This window comes from Triturus cristatus, chromosome 3_1 (genome assembly GCF_964204655.1).
Source record: "Triturus cristatus chromosome 3_1, aTriCri1.1, whole genome shotgun sequence".
NCBI classification, from domain to species: domain Eukaryota; kingdom Metazoa; phylum Chordata; class Amphibia; order Caudata; family Salamandridae; genus Triturus; species Triturus cristatus.
The window spans coordinates 954540447-954561476 of NC_140583.1; the positions used below are offsets into that span (position 1 = coordinate 954540447).

Genomic DNA, 21030 nt, shown 5'->3' on the forward strand with positions numbered 1-21030 from the left:
AATGCAATGCAAGCCTTTATCCCAACTGCTGCACCACCAATGTAGGAGACAGGCTCAATATATAGTGTCCATCTATGACGAGGCACTGTGCACTTACTCCAGACAATCCTTAGTGATGGTGTTTAGGTCCCTGAAAACCAAAGCTCCCAAGGGGTAGCTGTGGAGAGCAACTAAGTCTTATCCGGGAGGGGTGTAAAACAGTTGCATGTACCACTATAGTCAGTCAGTAAGCTTTTCACATAGGAAAGAACCACACCAGGTGAGTAGAAACATTACTTTATATTTATTACTACACACTAGACACTTACTTGGTATATTGCCTACCCGGAGATATCAATTACACACAAAGAATACTTAGAAAATAGGTAGGTAGCATAGAAAAACAAATAGGACCCCACCGGGGGCCAAATCCATATATTAAAATAGTGGAATGCAGAATGGTTACCAAAACAGGACTAGTACCCAAGGTTGGAGGACCCCAAGGGAAGCAAGGAAGCAAGTAACCACCCAAGGTGAGTAGCCTGGGACCCCAAGGCGCCCGGGTGCGCAGTGGTTACACAGGGCCTGACGTCCATAGGACAACTCAGGGTAAGTCGCAGTTGGATCCTCAGAAGATACGAATAACTGCTGCAAGGAACCCAAGTGCATATGGGTGAAGTTGTGTTAGAAACCTCCGTAGAAGCCAATGACGGGCCATGGAAGTTCAGCAGCTATAGCATCTCGTGGCTGGTGGAAACAGGATGAAGAATCCAGGTGAGAAGAACCTGAAAGCAAAGGGGACAGAGTCCAAACCACCCGGATGTGACCAGGAGGCACAGGAGCACAGTACCAGCCCAGGTTCTCGCTGTAGCACAGTAGAGAGGAGACAGCAGCTGTGGAGACCAGGCGATGTTGCAGAAGCCCAGGAGCCTTTCATAAGCTGTCACACACTGGTGGACGAGTACAGGAAGGTCAGTAGCCGGCAGGACCACCAACAAGCCTTGGCACATGCAAACAACGGTTCGCAGGAGAAGATGCATGGTTGCAGACCATCAAGGTCTGTGGGACTAACCCAGCAAAGGTAAGTCAGGGCCAGCCATCAACACGCAGGCGAGCCAACAGGAGTCAATAGAGCCCCCTTGAGGACCCTCTGGCAACAGGCACAGGTGGTCACAAGGAAGCCCAGCAGCACACTGAAGACAAAGGCCCATGAGGCAGAGGATGCAGGCATGGGATGCACGTGCTTGGAGCTGTGCAGTGCTGGAGGCAAGGGTACTTGCAGCTTGAAGATATTCGGTGGAAGGAGCCAACAAGCCTTGGTAACGCCAAACAGACACTGTCCACAGGGAGGCGGTCTACGTTGGCTGGAGAGGGATTACAGACTCCCAACTTGCAGGGAAGACTGGCCTTGCCTCTAGTGAACCAACAAACCACTACTTGTGTTGCAGAGCCGGGCGATGTCCGTGGCAAAGTGGTCATTGACGTTGAGGTGCCTGCAGATGCAGGGAAGTGCCTCCTTCATTCAAGGGAGATTCCTTCAGGCTAGGGTCGAGGCTGAGTCCTTGGTGACTCGGAGGATGCACGGCCACAGAGTTGCAGATCTTTGGAGAAGCACAGGGATGAAGATGTAGCCGAATTCTTCCTAGCCATTGTGGTCTTGTTGCAGGTCCTGGCTTAAACAGCAGAGGTTCAGTGTCCACAAGCAGAAGAGTCTTTGAACAATCTTCAGTGATAGGCAGTCGGTTCCAGAAGCTGTTGTCAGGACGAATCTGAGGACCCACCCTCAGGGGAACCCTTAAGTAATCCTAAAAAGGGGAAGGATCTCTTCTCTGGTGACCCACCTATGAGAGGAGGTCAGGGACATACCTCAGATGTCCTAGCCAGTCAGATGCTCCCAGGGGCCAATATTCAACATGGCACAATCAAGTGGCCACCTAGAGGAGCTCTGGGGCACCTCCCTTGGCAGGAGCTGGACAGGGGGTTGTCTCTCCTGTCCTTTGTGTAGTTTCGAGCCAGGCCCATTGGGCAGGGCTGGGAGGCATGAGTGAACCCGGGCCCCTGGAAGCACTGGCGGGACGGCTGGGGCCCTAGCGGCAGCCGGCTGAGAACTGATGGACCTCAAGGGGGTCTGAGGTACCCTGTCCCTAGTAATCTAGAGGAAAAAATTACCCATTTTCTTTTAATCCGTGCACACAGAGTGACAGAGGGGACCGAAGGCACAAACTCACACAGCCTCCAGGATCCGTAGATGGGCTTTAGGAAGCAAATGAACCCTCATCCGGACTTCCAGGGCAGCCCGGCCATCTGGACACACTATTGGAAAGTATTGCGTGAGACTAGATGGCTGAGGGAGTCGGAGTGACCAGATGGCCGGGCTCGTAGTACAGCCATCTGGTCACGCTGTGCCTCAATGAAAGGGCTTCTGCTTGTCCCTGGAGGGGACAGGGACGGGGACTCTGCGGCCCGGGTGCTCGGTGCCCCAGCAGGGCATCAGGCACGGGGCTGCGAAGGGGCCCTGAAGGACCTCCAACCCGGGGCCACAGGCATCTTAACATGCAGGCGAAGCAGGGGAGGCCTCTCCTGGCCTGATGGACCCCGTCCTGGTCCCTTGGTGGTGGGCCTGCAAACATACAGACACATGCAGCCTATAAATAATGAATGTTCTAGAGGAATGAGTTCACCAGGCCATGGGGCCCAGTGAGATCCCCGCTTAAGCTGTTAAAGCGGGCATTCACTACACCACAGGTCACTATTGTAGGAGTGCAATGGTTATTTATTGTGTTGGGACTGTCATTGGCAGCACTGGCGGGGTAATGGGTGGGGCACGCTGCAGTGACCTTCTGAGAACGGCCCAGGCACTTATATTGGTTACAAATTAAGCACTGTTTACTACTAATTGCAATGCCCACTCCAGGCTTTGAAAGCCAACTGGGAGCAATAGCTAGGTACACTAGAGGACAATGATAGGGCAGAGGCATGCAGACACCCTCGAGAGGTAACCATCAGAGCGGGGATTGCCCTGGTACAACTTAAAATCTTGCATTCCTCCTATTACACTAGAACCCAATTGTACAAAATCGGCAAAGCCCACCATGAGAGAGGTCTGAGGGGTTGTGGATGAGTAGAGACACTACTGCACACACTCTGGGGCTTTGCCCGCCTCCAATTTATTTGCAAACAAGTAGAACATTGTTTATTTATTTATTTATAAAGTTTTTTATAGCGCGAACGTGACCCAAGAGGGTATCAGAGCGCTTTACAGTAAAAGAACATAAATGCTTGAGGTGGTATACACGCATTCAAAAGTGTCAATTTGTACAAAAGAAATATAAAATATATGAATAACAGACATAGAGGACCGTGATTCTGCAGGACTTTGTACAATAGACAGTTAATGAACATTAGAGGATTGTGCTAGCAAACATACATATTATAACTTTTAACGATTCACAGTTGATGTAAAATGTATAGATGACCAGGGTGACCCACAGCCAACTAAGCTTTAGACTACATACAATTATTGAGCAAAAAGGGCTGTGATATAAGTCTTACATACAGTAGACTCGACCAATCCATCTGAGATAGGCAATGGTAATAGGATCTTAAAGATGACTCGGTGACATCCTATAATTAAAACTTAGGACATGAATTTGTTCATTAGTAGTATTTTTACTTCCTTTTTGAAGGCAGTAAAGGAAGTGATTCCACGCACTAGTGGAGGTAAAAAGTTCCAAATCTTTGGTGCAATCCCTGAGAAAGCTCTACAACCAGTTCTCCTCTTATGGAAGGATTGAGGTTTCAGAAGGAAAGTGCTCGCACTTCGTAGTTGTCTGCAGCCTCCAGACCTTTCCAGCTTTAAAGCCAAGTAACTGGGTGTATTGTTGTGAATTGCTTTGTGCGTCATGCAGGCCACTTTAAGGTGTATTCTTGCCTCGTAAGGCAACCAATTCAGTGCTTTCAAGGTTGGTGAGATGTGACTATTTCTTTTTGTTCCTGATACCAGTCTAGCCGCAGCATTCAGTGCTGCTCTCAGCATGGGGAGACCACAGAGGGCGGTGCTTCCGTATTGTGTTTCCTCAATGATCAGGGACCAGATTAATCCTTACACCACCACTGGTGACTCTGGGGAGATGTGACAGTACAATCCATTCTTCTGCACTCAGGCCCTGATGGTGGCTTGACATGACAGAGCACGCTCCTGGGAAGGGCCGACGCCGCCAAGACGCACAGCATGGTGCCATACCATGGATTGGTACATGCGGGCCAAGGCCACTGTTTATAATGCTCCGGTTTGCCCTTGAAAATGTGAAAAGATTCAGGCCAAATGGCAAGATTTTAAGGTAGAGGGTGAGTGAGGGATAAAATTGAAGGGGTAAAAAATGTCTAGACTGAACGACAGGACAGTTGGTATCTTCAACACCGAGTAAAGAACAGTATGATTCATAAGGACACCGGTGCTGTTGTCTCCATCTGAAACCTGTGTACACACGAGGATGGTATCTGCCATGAAACATATATCGATTTGCAGGCAAGTTGTAGAAAGTTTGCCTAAGTTATAATAGATTAAAAAGTTAATAACAATATTTATTTAAAAAAGAATGCAATGGAAGAATGCCGCTCTTCCAAACAGAACACTGTGAGAACAAAATGCTTCTGGGCAGGACAAACACATTAATATGGAGAAACGCCATGGACTCAAGAGCAGACAACTGAGATAGAAAATAAGGCTATCCAATCACGAGCAAGGCACGAAATTAAAGCCCACTTCAAGCATATGCTAAGTACTGGGAACAATAGTTTGTCTAAAGCTGTCTGTAACTTGGAATTACAAATGACCAGACCACAGAAAGTAGCAGGCTTTATGTACAATATAAAACAACCACTGTTAACGAAAGAAGAAGGGTGAGACAACTTGAAACAATTCTACTCTGATTTGCAGTTACTTTCCCACAGTCTGTACTTCAATGTTTAAGCTATAATTTGGATTAAAGGTGACTTCAATATTCACTCACCAGTTGAGTAAGCAATACATTTGAAATCCACATTAGTTTCTTTTTATTGCATTTCATTACTCTCATACCTATTTTCCGGGCTTGCTCTAGCTGCTCGTACGTGGCCAGCTGCCCCCCTTCGTACTCACACACCGCCTTGGCCTCCTTGTAGGTGAGCTGGTATTTTCCATTGCGCGATTCTCTGTGGTAAACCCCAGCCGCTTGTTCTGTGGAAACAGTTATCAATAATCATTACTTGATATTTTAGGATCAAAGCCAAAGAGCAATTGCTCAACCTCAGGGTACATGACTGTACTGCCAAATTCACAAGGTACATCAAGGCTAGTCATATAGGATCACACCTGTGCGCTCCCTGCCCCCTCTTGGTCCTTATCAAGCAGTACACCATCCTGTTTTGCATATGTAGATCACACAGGAATTCTGCAGTTTGGAACTGAAAGGTATGTTTTATCCCCCATTAATCATGGCCTTGAGCCTAGGCTCATTGATAAGTTTACTAATACCCTGGGTTAGGACTGTTGATGTAACTGGATCTGGAGGAAAGGGCTAGTAAGTCACAGGAGTGTTGCCCAGGGTGATAAAGAATTTTGGGCAATCTCTCATAACTGAGTCACTGGGCGAGAAGGTGATATTGCTGGTGGCAGTCTTTACTAGGTCCACAGAATGTAACACATTGAGAAATTCACCATCACCTCCTCTCCCAACACACAGTGCCAGGCAAATAGCTCACCCCATGGACTGAGAATCTGGGCCAAATGCCGACATGGCCCGGAGCTGCAAAAAAAACGTCCACTTGACAGCTCATGTGGACATGTTCCCACTTTCCCTGGGACTGTCTGTTCTTACTGACAGTCAACCCCGGGAAGAGGTGGATATATGAGTTCTCTGCATCAAAGGGTTCTATCTATTCTCCTGCACTTCTGTTGGTTATACGAAGGGACTTAGAGGATCTAACAAGAGCAGACATCAGTGCTCAGGAACTGGCTCTCTGTCTAGGTAAGGTTCCACTGAAAATGTCAAGCTCTGCCCAAGAGAAAGTTCAAGTTGTACCATGGGATCATTCCAGGAGAATATAGCATGTTACAACGCATGCGAATACATCACATGCTATTACAACGCGGTTGTTACAACGACCACGTTGTTAGTACGGAATCCCTTTACATCACAAGTCATTACAACGACTTGCTGTAGGGGGCTCGCTGGACTTAGGAATAGTATTATTTACTATTCCTACTCCAGTTTGCGCAACAGCAGGGAAGGTGTTGGATTTTATATCCAATACATTTGCGCTCCCTACAGCAGGTCATTGTAATGACTTTGCGATGTAAAGGCATTGCGTACTATCTACACGGTCGTTGTAACAACCGCATTGTAATAACACTGCGTTGTGGAAACAGCGTTGTAAACGCTGTTTCCCTTCCAGGAGGTTCATGGATTCAGCACACACTCTGCTTTTGCACTCCAACTGTTTATGTGCCCGTTCAGGCCTAGAACCTGTTGGAACCGTCTCTCTTGTTTCTACATCATTTCTCACTTTCTGCGTCCTTTGTAATGTGCCAGGGTGGCACCATGAACCATTCTTTACTCCCTCACTGGAGGCTTGTCTCTATAAGACAAAAGAGGTACGGTGTTCCTGGGTGGCAAGTTGGCCACCTGGTGAGTACTCAGAGTGGTGGGGAGGTGGGAAATACCTCCTTTCGGAACTAGGACCCATATAATGAAGCATAACACCTTGCTTGCTGGGTGTGTGAGGGTCCTAGTTCCAAAAGGAGGTATTTCCCACCTCCCCACCACTCTGAGTACTCACCAGGTGGCCAACTTGCCACCCAGGAACACCGTACCTCTTTTGTCTTCCAGTTCTACCCAGGGCAAGTACAGTGGACCTTTATCAAGCCCTCATTGTCCCCCTTGTTGTTTACTAGGCTTGTCTCTATGCCATGTGCAAAAGTGGCTCACTCTGGCCTCATATCATCAGGGTGGGGACCTTGTGCCAACCCTTTTTAGGTACTTTTCAGTCTATTTCTTTCTATATTGACTCATAACGTGTGTCACTGTCCGAGATCAAACTATCCCGAAGTGCACATTGTGAAAGAAATGGGACAGAAACTTCTGGTTGCAGCCTGAGCATCCAGAAGAATGCAACCCTCACTACTGGGACACCAATCACAAGCCTGGGTTTTTATTTGTCTTCTAGATCCAAAGGTGTAACCTGATTCAATATCACAATAACCATAAGAATAACATTACATATCCCAGCAACTGAATCCCAGCTAATTGGTTACGTCCAATCTTGATTGATAGGCAGACATGATAGAACACTGAGAAACCCTGTAATGTAATATCTAAAGTCTAGAAAGAGAGGTACACAGGCCCAGGCCCACTATTGTCTGAAAGGTGGTATGGTCCAAACACAAGGTAGAGTTTCACGCTCAATGAGCAAATAATGCCCCTCTGCCCCATTGAAAAAGCACAAAACGAAAGCAACAACCTTATCTTCAGACCTCACTAATCACTTCCTGCCAGTTTCTTTAGTTAATGCAGTCTTCTTATAGACATCAAAATGCGCTAGAGTGCATTATGGTGCTCATCCTTCAGTGGACTCCCTTCTTGACACAGAGATATGGCAATTTGATGGCGGTCTATGATGCTCCTGGTCCTCTATCATATCCACATATCCCCTATACAGAGACCTTAAGAATGTTGTTCATGACAGAAATGTTAGATTTGGTGGCAGTAACATATGCAGATACCATTGGGGGTGGGCAATAGGTTGTTTTGGCACTGCAAGTTTGGATAGGCCATGTTGTCCATCATGTAATGCCAAAATAACAACAAATTAAAAAATGTGTTCTGAAAAAAAAGCCCTAGAATGGGCACCTTCCTAATTTCTCGGTTAACTGTGTTGAATGCTTCCTAATACTCTTAAGACCAAATAAAACTTGTCCCTTTTTCAAGCAATAACCTCAAAGGCTGCACCACACTGGCAGAGTTACAAAAGAACTTTGAATAATATTCTGCCAAGCCCAGGAAGAAGCAGACTGGGTCCTTCTCACATGGGACTGGTGCCTTAATAACAGAGTCAGCTGGCCGGCCGTTATGTCGTGAGGAGCACTCACCTGTCGCTCTCTGATTCCCCCAGAACCTTCTACCTTGTTTTCTAGGCTGCCCCCCTTCTTTCCATGGACCAAGGGTGTCATAACCTGATTGGGGGAGGAAGAGGGTTTGAAGTCACGGCTGATGCTGCAGAAAGCTGCCCAAGATGGTAGCTGCGCCCTGCTCGGGGATCGGAACAGCCATAACACTGGCTGAGATGGCCATCACAGACCAACGAGAGCTGCCTGATTACACCAGAGAAGTCCACTGATCACCCCCTGCCCCATACCCCAGTGAGAGCTATGACTGCAGCGCAGCCCCATGGAGGACTGAATATGGCCTGAGCGGCGCAGCAGCAAGCTTGAGGCTCCAGGGAGGGAGCGGCTTGGGGGCTGATACACCCTTCTTCCTGCTGGCTGCCTCCTGCCTCTTGTCCTGAGATCAGGGGCCTGGTTCACGGGAGGATTGCCAATCCCACCCTTCTGGCACTGACTTTGGCGTTATACTAGCTGGGAGGGGCAAACAATTTGATCCCCAGCCTACACCCCCCATGCAATGCAGAGGGCCCCGCTGGGGAATGGAGTCAAGTCTGCAGGGCAATCAGGCCCCCGTCCTCTACTGCAGTTCCTGCCTGCTCCCCTAGATGCCTCAGGCTGCAACGTAACCACCTGGGCTTCTCGGGACATGAGGGTCACTGCTTGTGACCTTGGTGACTGAGTACATGAGCACTACTCACTTAACCAGCCCCCCACGCTAAGCCCTATTGAGTACCATTGGAGTTCTCCACTTTCACTGAGTTTTGCCACATGGACCACTGAGACAGGCCCATTACCTGATTGGCTGCCCTGTCAGAGATGGTCCCACACTCTCTGCACTACACCATGGGTAGCACCCACAGTATGAAGGAGGGCTCATCCCCCTAACTACCCCCCAACTCTCAGGCCTCCCCTACATCTATGGAGGTGAGCCCGGACACCAGGGATAAACTTTATATCATTGTTGCTGCCCTTTGTTCCACTAGGAAAGCCTTGGAAAATAAAATATACTCTTTAGTGGTGGACCTCAGACTCTGACTGGACAGCCACCATAAAATGACTAACCAGGTACGCATGGCCGAAATTGTTGTGTCTGAACTGGCCCCAGATACGAAGGACCACACATCGAAACTTACTGACATGATGTTAAAATGTTCAAGGCTAGAATCAAAGACCAGGAGGATAGAGCCAGGTGCAACAGCATTAGACTTGTTGGGCTACCGGAAAACATCGAAGGGGCTCCATGATCGCCTTTCTAGAGGACTGGTTGCAGGAGGTGGTCACTCCAGAGGACCTCTTCAAATTCTATGACCTCGAAATGGCACACTGGGTGCCAACTGACCCCTGGCGCGCCCCTACACACAGTGGTGGCCCACCTTCTTCATTTTCATGACCGAGATTTCCTGCTCTGACAGGTCGGTACTGCAGAGCCCTTTCCAATAGGTGAATGAGAAGATTTCTATATTTCTAGATTATACACCAGCGTAGTAGTGGCACATGGCGTTATTCCTCACTGTAAAGAAAAGGCAAAGTGAACTATCTATTCCGTATGCCCTGCTGATCCCTGTGGGTGCAACTCAACAAACAAACCAAGTTTTTTGACACTCTTGCCTAGGCCTGGAACTGGCTTGACACTTATGATGCCTGCATCAATCCAAAACTATCACAGGGCCCCCATGCACCTGTGAGGTGCAAACGATCCCATTCAGGAAGACACACACCCCCCCACCATGCCATACTCGGCCTGGAAGGGACCAGGCTCTTGCTGCGGCAGCGCTGGTGGGACACCCCTTTTGAGGAGGGGAAAATCGGAGCTTCCTCCGTCGAGTAATCTGGCTCTGGCTCCAAGAGTAGCCCAGGCTCCAACTCCAGTGTTGCTCTTCCTCAAGTTACTCCTAGAACTGCTGATGACATTATATAGAAACTGCGTCCACATTTTAGACTCTAGTGGGAGAACCAGCTGCTGGGACTAACCTTCTGCATACTTGATAGGTATGACCCAGGCATTTATATATCCTTGAAAGCAGTTATTGTTCTTTTTGGGAGAATCTGGGGTGGGAGGTCTCCATTTCTACACTGTGTGTTTCTACCTCCACACTCACTAACATGTTCTGTTCTGTTTGCTGTGACCCCGTAGACAGTGAGATCTTGTTATGAGTAAATACAGTTTTGACGGAGCACCATGGTGCAATTGTGCTTGGGGGTGAGGGGTTTGTTAGGGTTTTTCAATGTTGTTCTTCCACTAATGTAGGTTGTTAACTATGTTTTCCACTAGGCTGTACTCTTTCTACATACTCGTTATCTGTGACAGGGTGGATTGGGTGGAGGCCCCCCCTGATTTGCCTCTCTCTTCTCTACTATGGCTGGAGCAGATCCCACCCTGAGGGTAATTACTTGGAATGTGCGGGGCCTCAATTCCCCGACCAAAAGACAGATTACAAATGTTTCTTAGAAGATGGCGGACCCAGATCGCACTCCACCAAGAGACCTACATCACTAAAATGGAACTCCAGGCTCTACAAAAACGTTGGCTGGGGTAAATGTTTGCCCCTGCCTATTCCTCATTTGATCGAGGGGTGCTTATTCGGGTGCTTGCTGGGACTCCCTTTCTATACAAAGTGAAGGTCATTGACCCCGGGGTTGATACGTTGTATTGGGGGTAAATTAGATGGTGAAGATATAACTTTCATTATTGTTTATGCTGCAACCACACATCAACCAACATGTTTGTTCTCCATTGCACTCCATATCACTTTACTGAATTATCCACTACCAATGTGTAGGGACCGCAATAGCATTGCTAATGTTTATCTTGACAGGTCTCACCCCCCTCCCTCACCTTCCCGGTATACAAGAGCGATTGACTCTTTTGTTGTTGGATAGCAGAATGGTTTCATATTGAACTAATCAACAATACAGTTCGAAACAGGGGGTCTAAGGGAACTTTTAATGACCACAACAAGATTTATTCCCCATAACAGTAATCACAAAACAGTATGAAATCTTGGGGTCAATGTACAAGCTTTAACGGAACTTAAATGTAAAAGTGTGTATCAACCTCTCAGATCTGAACCAAACGACTAGACCTCACAGTATAAAGCTGTGGGCAAATCCCTTTACAGGACGAATTCCCTCACTCACCATAGGTGACATGCTTCATCATATGGGAAACTCCTCCCTGAGGAAAACCTAGTTCCTCAGGGGGCTACAACCTCCTCTCTACGAGGAAGGAGCTCAGGGATGTTTTTGTTTATACACCTTAAATGGAATTTACTAAATCCACAGATGATGAGTTAATGATATATGTGAGGAGGGACGCAGCGCAAAACAATTAGCTAAATGTGCTGGAAGTGCAATTAAAACTAGTTAGAGTGTGTGAAACACAAACTTTATTCTAGTACACGCCCTACTAGGATTAAAAATAACAGTGCTACCACTTTGTTTCTGCCCCTGCCCTTCCCCCCCTCTTATTCTTGTAGGTTGGTAGAGCCCTCCCGAGGGGAGCACATACTGTTGCCTAGATTTTTGCCGCCTTGTGGGTTTGTTTCTTGTTTTTCATTTAAAAGGAAACCGCCATTTGGGATGTTTGGGCAATGTGGCCGCAAATGATATTTTTGATCTGTGGGACTTTTTACTGCTTGCTGCTTGTGTTTATGAATATGTTTCATGGTCTCACTGTCTACTAGCGGCCGGCCTGAAGGTTGTAGGCCCATACTTGTATATCTCTTGAACTCTGTAATAAAGGTTTAAAAAAAAAATAATAATTAAAAAAAAAAATAACAGTGCACCAGCAGTATAGATTTAAACCGCTTTGGTGAGGTGGAAAATAGTGGTCGACATGTTTCAGCCTACAGCCCCATCGTGGGCAAAGCTTTCATCAGGACCATTGGTGATGCTGCTGCATAAAAGTGTTAGTGTGATATCAACAAAAAAGCATACTTGAACAGGATCTTAAATCAGTCATCTGTTCTTCTAAAAACCATTATCTATAAAGGAAAACACACAACATTATATTTGATTCCTATCATTCAAATGTCAAGGGTCCAGATACTACAGGTTCCACTCAGAAATGGAAAAATGGCTTACCCGCAGTCTGCTGGGTAACCAATTCACCTCAACCTGGCAACAGCTCAGGATGGGGCACCACTCTGAAAAGATGATGCAAATACCAATATTAGATCCAAAATCACAAAGGCCTTAAGAAGACATTATTCATGTGGCAGACCTTATGTGTTTAGTAGTGTTAAAAACGGGGAGACAACTGTAACTACAAGAGTGGAAGCACAAGTGTTGCAAAGGGCCTCCATGTCTAGTCCAAAACTATATATAAATGAAAAGTAAAGAAAAACAAAGAAAACCAAGAAATAATGGTGTATGGTGACCACCTATATCACTTGGAGGAACAATAAATTCTGTCCTACCAACAGCTTGCACAAAATCTCTACCTCAGCGCTTCTATGTGTAGAGCGCGTTCACAAAGAGGTCTTATCTAATCATTTAATCGGCACACTTCGTTAAAGACAATGGAGGAGCCAAAAGAAAACCCCGTTCGTAGCATCTGTGTTCTGAGAACACGTTACGCGCATAAACAGGCAAAATTGCAAATACTCACTCTGGGGGCACTCACCTCTCCGTCGGTACTCCGGGCCCGAATTGAGCCTGTGACCGGAGGTGAGTAACCATCCAAAATCCCAGAATATATAGTCGTCAAAGACTCGTTAATTGAAAACCGGTGTATCGTGTTGAAGACCGAAGAAATTCCTGCACGTGCGTCAGGCAGAGACACTGTTCAATAGCGCATGCGCCAAGCGGAAGACAGTGTATCTTACTCTGCGCGTGAGTAAACAGGAAAAAGAGAGGCCACAGCTCCAGGCAGCAGCGTGCTACTGCTGTATACAACAGAATGTCAAACCCATTGTGCCCCGATAGAGAGAGAGAGAGAAACGCCTGCTAGATAGCGGCAGCGTGACCTCATCGCAATTGAACATGTACATGGGAAAAATAAACCCTGACATCTGGAAATTACAAAAACCAGAGAAAGAGAGCCAATAACGGGGACTTTAAACAATAAACTTTATTGCTTCCACGAAGAATGACATTCCTTTACAGTGACGAAAACAGACTACCAGTGTCGTTAAACCTCATAATTATTGGCGATATGTGTATATTTCATGAAGCTAGTGTACCTTGAATCCAGAGTTGCAAAGGGCTATGCCCAATCATGTATTGAAAAGACTCATAAAGATACCCATGGAATATCGTCATTTAGACCCAGCAGGTCAGTCTTAAGTTTGTACACCCACCATTGTTCACGTCTAAAAAGAAAGGTGGATATATCAACAATGTGTCTAGGGATAAATGGTTTTTCTAAGACTGTCCATCTAAGGTCTTGTGGGCCATGTTGGGCTGATAGAAAATGATTGGTCAGCCTAGTTGCTGTCTTTTTACATCTGATCGTGCTCTTGTGCTCCAAAATGCGAGTCTTGACCTTGCGGGTGGTCATCCCCACATACCGGAGAGAACATGGGCACGTAATCATGTAAATCAAGTTCTCGTTGTTACAGTTAGTGTGAGTCAGAAGTACCCAAGGCCTGGAGGTGCCTATCTCAATTTCAGAAGTATGAGTCGTCTGGGAACAAACCGAACAGGAGCCACAAGGAAAATGACCCCGTACAGGTGGTAAGTCCCAGAGAGTGCATTGTGTGTCATCCCTTTTATCACGTGGACGGGTATGTACTAGCCGGTCCTTGATGTTTGAGCTACGCTTGAAGGCAAAAAGTGGGCGAGGGAGTGGTTTCGTGTCAATATTCAAAATTTTCCAATTCGACAGAATGCTTTTCTTTATCTTGTGTGAAAAGCTACAAAACGTGTTAACACAGGTGATCCTTTCTGAAGTTTCTTTAGAGTTAGAAGGCTCCAATAATGCGGCCCTATTGTTGTTAGCTGCACGTTTCATGGAGTACTTAATGAGTCTTTTCGGATATTGCCTGGTTTCGAGTTGAGCTGACAAATTCTCAGCATGTTCTTTATATTTAATCAAAGTGGAACAATTTCTTTTCAGAGAAATTGCCCAAATGGTAAATTCGCCTTAAGAGCTTGAGGATGGAAACTATCGTAGGCCAACAAGGAATTCCTAGCCATGGGTTTCCTATAAAGCTCAGTACTCAAACCACCTGCTAGAGGGGAAATCATAACATCCAGGAAAGGTAAATTGGTCTTGCTATATTCGCAAGTGAACTTCAAATATGTGTTCCTCCCATTAAGCCACTCTTTGAACTCCATAATGGAGGAGAGATCCCCTCTCCAAATCACCAAAACATCGTCAATATAACGCCTCCACAGACGGATATGATCTTTGTAGGGATTATTCGTGTTGAGGATGTGTTCTTGCTCAAACATGTGCACATAAAGATTAGCTAGGCTGGGAGCAAAAACGCTCCCATTGAAGTTCCAGATACCTGCAAAAAGAATTGATCTTCGAACTTAAAGAAATTCTCTTTCATAGCTAACCGGGCACAGTTAATGATAAAAGGAACAGGGGTAATAGAATCCAGTACTTTCTCTCGTAGCAAAATTTCAATGGCAGCAAGAGTCTCGTCCTGAGGAATTACTCATCATCAGGAAGCGATGAGTGGTCCAGCGACTCTGATACTCCAAACCAAGGAGAACAAACAGTTAAAGGACGTGGCCGCAGGGGTAGAGGTACCTGGGGTGGACATCGAGGGGGTTTTCCTCCACAATTACTTCCCCAGTGGTGGTCTCCAGGACCGTTTGGTTATCCACCTTTACAACCACCAGGGCACATGTTTCCGTACCAACCACATCCTCAGATGTATTCCAACCAGCCTTTTTTAGGGTTTGGCCGAGGCCGGCCAGGGGCAGACGCCGGAATCAACAGTTACAGGTACATTGGGCGGACAACCCACCGGCACGCTCCACTCGGAGCACAACAGACGCACAAGCAGGTCCAAGCAACCAGATGACCTAGTGATTAACTTGAGTAGTAGAGCCTTAAGTGTAGATGAAAGATCTCTACTTAACAAGGGACTAGGATTTGTACTCTCCTATCGTGGAGATACCTTTGGAATCAAGCAGGAACTTGCTCAATTCTTCCGGAAAATTTGTCTTAACTTTTTCTTTAGGGAGAGAAGTCAGGACACTTTGGAACTACCTGACACTAATACAGGCTTAAGGAATAAATCTACTTTTTCTCCTCTTTCAAGTCAAGTTCCTCCACAGGTACTGACTTTTGAAAAGGCGGTAAATGCACAAGTCAATGAGATCTGTGCTAAAAACGAGAGACAATTTCAGAACCTCAATAAAAACGAAAGGTTAGCGATGCGTAATCTTGCTCTAGATGACACGATTACAATCAAACTCGCAGATCAGGAGGGAGATATTGTGTTGATGGACTCTACAGCCTATCGCACTGAATGTCTTAGACAATTAGACGACACTCGTTTTTATAAAAAGTTGAATGAAGATCCTACGAAGAGGCTTGAATTGGAAATCAAAATGGCTGTAGAGGAAGCATACACTAATGGGTGGATTACATTTTATGAATCGACTTTTCTGATTAAGTCGTTTCCAGTTGTACCTTACTTTTACACCTTGCCTAAGGTGCACAAAAATCAGAGGCCTCCGCCTGGTCGTCCCATCATTTCGGGACTGAGGTCTTTGTTAGAACCACTCTCTACATTTGTTGATCACTTTTTAAGACCTTTGGTATCAGAGATGCCCACTTATTTGAAAGATACTAAGGATGTGCTGCTCCTAGTTGACAACATTGATTTTGACCCAGATAAAGATTTTCTCGTCTCTTTTGACGTAGAATCTCTTTATACTTGTATTCCTCAGGACGAGACTCTTGCTGCCATTGAAATTTTGCTACGAGAGAAAGTACTGGATTCTATTACCCCTGTTCCTTTTATCATTAACTGTGCCCGGTTAGCTATGAAAGAGAATTTCTTTAAGTTCGAAGATCACTTCTTTTTGCAGGTATCTGGAACTTCAATGGGGAGCGTTTTTCCTAGCTAATCTTTATGTGCACATGTTTGAGCAAGAACACATCCTCAACATGAATAATCCCTACAAAGATCATATCCGTCTGTGGAGGCGTTATATTGACGATGTTTTGGTGATTTGGAGAGGGGATCTCTCCTCCATTATGGAGTTCAAAGAGTGGCTTAATGGGAGGAACACATATTTGAAGTTCACTTGCGAATATAGCAAGCCCAATTTACCTTTCCTGGATGTTATGATTTCCCCTCTAGCAGGTGGTTTGAGTACTGAGCTTTATAGGAAACCCATGGCTAGGAATTCCTTGTTGGCCTACGATAGTTTCCATCCTCAAGCTCTTAAGGCGAATTTACCATTTGGGCAATTTCTCCGAGTGAAAAGAAATTGTTCCACTTTGATTAAATATAAAGAACATGCTGAGAATTTGTCAGCTCAACTCGAAACCAGGCAATATCCGAAAAGACTCATTAAGTACTCCATGAAACGTGCAGCTAACAACAATAGGGCCGCATTATTGGAGCCTTCTAACTCTAAAGAAACTTCAGAAAGGATCACCTGTGTTAACACGTTTTGTAGCTTTTCACACAAGATAAAGAAAAGCATTCTGTCGAATTGGAAAATTTTGAATATTGACACGAAACCACTCCCTCGCCCACTTTTTGCCTTCAAGCGTAGCTCAAACATCAAGGACCGGCTAGTACATACCCATCCACGTGATAAAAGGGATGACACACAATGCACTCTCTGGGACTTACCACCTGTACGGGGTCATTTTCCTTGTGGCTCCTGTTCGGTTTGTTCCCAGACGACTCATACTTCTGAAATTGAGATAGGCACCTCCAGGCCGTGGGTACTTCTGACTCACACTAACTATAACAGCGAGAACTTGATTTACATGATTACGTGCCCATGTTCTCTCCGGTATGTGGGGATGACCACCCGCAAGGTCAAGACTCGCATTTTGGAGCACAAGAGCACGATCAGATGTAAAAAGACAGCAACTAGGCTGACCAATCATTTTCTATCAGCCCAACATGGCCCACAAGACCTTAGATGGACAGTCTTAGAAAAACCATTTATCCCCAGACACATTGTTGATATATCCACCTTTCTTTTTAGACGTGAACAATGGTGGGTGTACAAACTTAAGACTGACCTGCTGGGTCTAAATGACGATATTCCATGGGTATCTTTATGAGTCTTTTCAATACATGATTGGGCATAGCCCTTTGCAACTCTGGATTCAAGGTACATTAGCTTCATGAAATATACACATATCGCCAATAATTATGAGGTTTAACGACACTGGTAGTCTGTTTTCGTCACTGTAAAGGAATATCATTCTTCGTGGAAGCAATAAAGTTTATTGTTTAAAGTCCCCGTTATTGGCTCTCTTTCTCTGGTTTTTGTAATTTCCAGATGTCAGGGTTTATTTTTCCCATGTACATGTTCAATTGCGATGAGGTCACGCTGCCGCTATCTAGCAGGCGTTTCTCTCTCTCTCTCTATCGGGGCACAATGGGTTTGACATTCTGTTGTATACAGCAGTAGCACGCTGCTGCCTGGAGCTGTGGCCTCTCTTTTTCCTGTTTACTCACGCGCAGAGTAAGATACACTGTCTTCCGCTTGGCGAATGCGCTATTGAACAGTGTCTCTGCCTGACGCACGCGCAGGAATTTCTTCAGTCTTCAACACGATACACCGGTTTTCAATTAACGAGTCTTTGACGACTATATATTCTGGGATTTTGGATGGTTACTCATCTCCGGTCACAGGCTCAATTCGGGCCCGGAGTACCGACGGAGAGGTGAGTGCCCCCAGAGTGAATATCTGCAATTTTGCCTGTTTATGCGCGTAACGTGTTCTCAGAACACAGTTGCTACGAACGGGGTTTTCTTTTGGCTCCTCCATTGCCTTTAACGAAGTGTGCCGATCAAATGATTAGATAAGACCTCTTTGTGAATGCGCTCTACACATAGAAGCGCTAAGGTAGAGATTTTGTGCAAGCTGTTGGTAGGACAGAATTTATTGTTCCTCCAAGTGATATAGGTGGTCACCATACACCATTATTTCTTGGTTTTCCTTGTTTTTCTTTACTTTTCATTTATATATAGTTTTGGACTAGACATGGAGGCACTTTGCAACACTTGTGCTTCCACTCTTGGAGTTACAAGTGTCTCCCCGTTTTTAACACTACTAAACACATAAGGTCTGCCACATGAATAATGTCTTCTTAAGGCCTTTGTGATTTTGGATCTAATATTGGTATTTGCATCATCTTTTCAGAGTGGTGCCCCATCCTGAGCTGTTGCCAGGTTGAGGTGAATTGGTTACCCAGCAGACTGCGGGTAAGCCATTTTTCCATTTCTGAGTGGAACCTGTAGTATCTGGACCCTTGACATTTGAATGATAGGAATCAAATATAATGTTGTGTGTTTTCCTTTATAGGTAATGGTTTTTAGAAGAACAGATGACTGATTTAAGATCCTGTTCAAGTATCCTTTTTTGTTGATATCACACTAACACTTTTATGCAGCAGCATCACCAATGGTCCGCATGAAAGCTTTGCCCACGATGGGGCTTTAGGCTGAAACATGTCGACCACTATTTTCCACCTCACCAAAGCGGTTTAAATCTATACTGCTGGTGCACTGTTATTTTTAATCCTAGTAGGGCGTGTACTAGAATAAAGTTTGTGTTTCACACACTCTAACTAGTTTTAATTGCACTTCCAGCACATTTAGCTAATTATTTTGCGCTACGTCCCTCCTCACATATATCATTAACTCATCATCTGTGGACTTAGTAAATTCCATTTAGGTGTATAAACAAAAACATCCCTGAGCTCCTTCCTCGTAGAGAGGAGGTTGTAGCCCACTGAGGAACTAGGTTTTCCTCAGGGAGGAGATTCCCATATGATGAAGCATGTCACCTATGGTGAGTGAGGGAATTCGTCCTGTAAAGGGATTTGCCCACAGCTTTATACTGTGAGGTCTAGTCGTTTGGTTCAGATCTGAGAGGTTGATACACACTTTTACATTTAAGTTCCGTTAAAGCTTGTACATTGACCCCAAGATTTCATACTGTTTTGTGGTTTCATATTGAGTCATGGTGGGCTCACAACTCAGAGGGCACAACATACTCCTACTATGCCAGCACACATTCTTGTGCACTGCACCACTTCACGAACGGGTGATTCCTACTGAATACCTTGCGAAAACCCGATCTGACCATAATCTACTATTGCTGACCTGTACTTGGAGTATTACAGACCTCCCGCCCCCCCCATTCATTCATGGAAGCTAAATGTCACTGCCCTAGATTAACCTATCTTTAGGTCAGACTTCGGGAACTCAATTCACAATTACTTTACCAAGAACGAGGTCACGACATTCTCTCCCATTGTAGAGTGGAAGGCATTCAAACTGGTCATCCCAGAGCGTTGTATTGCTAAAATGTTTGGAGTCAGGACCCAGTTACACACTGAGATCACTTGACAGGAGGACAACTTAACAGAACTAGAGTTATCACAAGCTGGCAACCTAACGCCCCCAGACCGTCGGCACCTAGAGAAGGAAAAACTTCTAATGCTGTTAGAGCGGCTCTGGATCTATGATTATCAAACTTACATTGTCAAAGCTCATGATAAGCGTGACAAGATTGGGAGGTTATTGCTTGGCTGGCTAATCCTGATCATCAAAGCTCCCAGATCTCCAACTGTGCTATGCAGACGATGGTTTGGCGTATACCTAAATAAAGATCATTAGATTTTCTTGGCATACTATGCCCAACTTTATGCTCGACAGGGGGCGAATTACACTTGACCCATATATGACTATATCCTCGCAGCTGGGACAAATAGGCTACCCACTGCACTGGCGACTTCCCTGGGTGGAGACCTGGCACTGATGGATTATGCATCAAATTGTATTCAACGTATACTGAGATATGAACCAAATTATTTAAAGAAGCCAGAGCCTCTGGCTGTCTCCCACCAAAGTTCTGCGAGGTCTCACTTGTTCCCTCCCTTAAGAAGGTTAAAGCTGAGGATAGAGGGTCCTCCAATGGACCACTTTCCATCCGAAATATGGACTGCTAGATACTGAAAAAGGTCTTCGTGAATAGATTATCATTCTGACGTCATCCCTACTCTCAACACAGTACCCAACATCTAACAACTGGTACTCTTAATACATGCCTCATTGGATGAACATCAAAAAAGTATTTTAATCGCAATGGATAATGAGAATGCTTTTGATTTCTTATGCTGGGATTACCAATATAGAGCAATTGCTAGAATGGAGTTGGGCAGTGGTTCCTTGGCTGGACACGTCTAACATAGCCTTGTGGTTTGTGTGAAGACTGGCACTGTTATCTCAGCACTGTGTCAAATTGAGAGAGGTTCTAATCAGGGTTGCTCCTCTCATCAATATAATTTTTCCTTGGGAATGGAGCCCCTTGCCCTTACACCCCAAGCAGGATGCCACTTTTTGGCCCCTTTACATCTCCTTCTATTTGGACATTTTTTCCTTTACATCCGGGCGAGTGCTCAGGCAAGTGCTCATGCTGGATGGGAGTTTCGGAGCCCCTGTAGATTTTGGTCACCATTCAGGCCTCTGGGTCAAGTGGGACAAATCTAGCATGTTCACATTGTATGTCCCGTCTACACAGGCCGCTCACCCCAAAAATAGGTTGAGCTCTCTGATGGGAACCGGTCACATTCTGATACCTCGAAATCAAAGTGTATGACACCAAACCAGAACTGATAGAGGGTAACCTCAGGGCGACACTTGCCTCCTTACTACATTCCATATGCCTCTGGCTGTCCCTCCCCGTCTGTGATGGGTAGGGTGGCTTTAACAAAAATGATCATTCTTTCTTGTCTCCTTTAC

General features: G+C 45.6%; 1 protein-coding gene across 1 annotated transcript in view; it reads right to left on the reverse strand.

Moving 5' to 3' along the window:
• Window positions 1-21030, reverse strand: part of TNFAIP6 (TNF alpha induced protein 6) — a 156903-nt gene that overhangs the window by 103395 nt on the left and 32478 nt on the right. The window contains exon 2 of the mRNA XM_085645597.1: window positions 5060-5197. Within this exon, the coding sequence (XP_085501723.1) occupies window positions 5060-5197 (138 nt within the window). The remainder of the gene's footprint in view (window positions 1-5059; window positions 5198-21030) is intronic.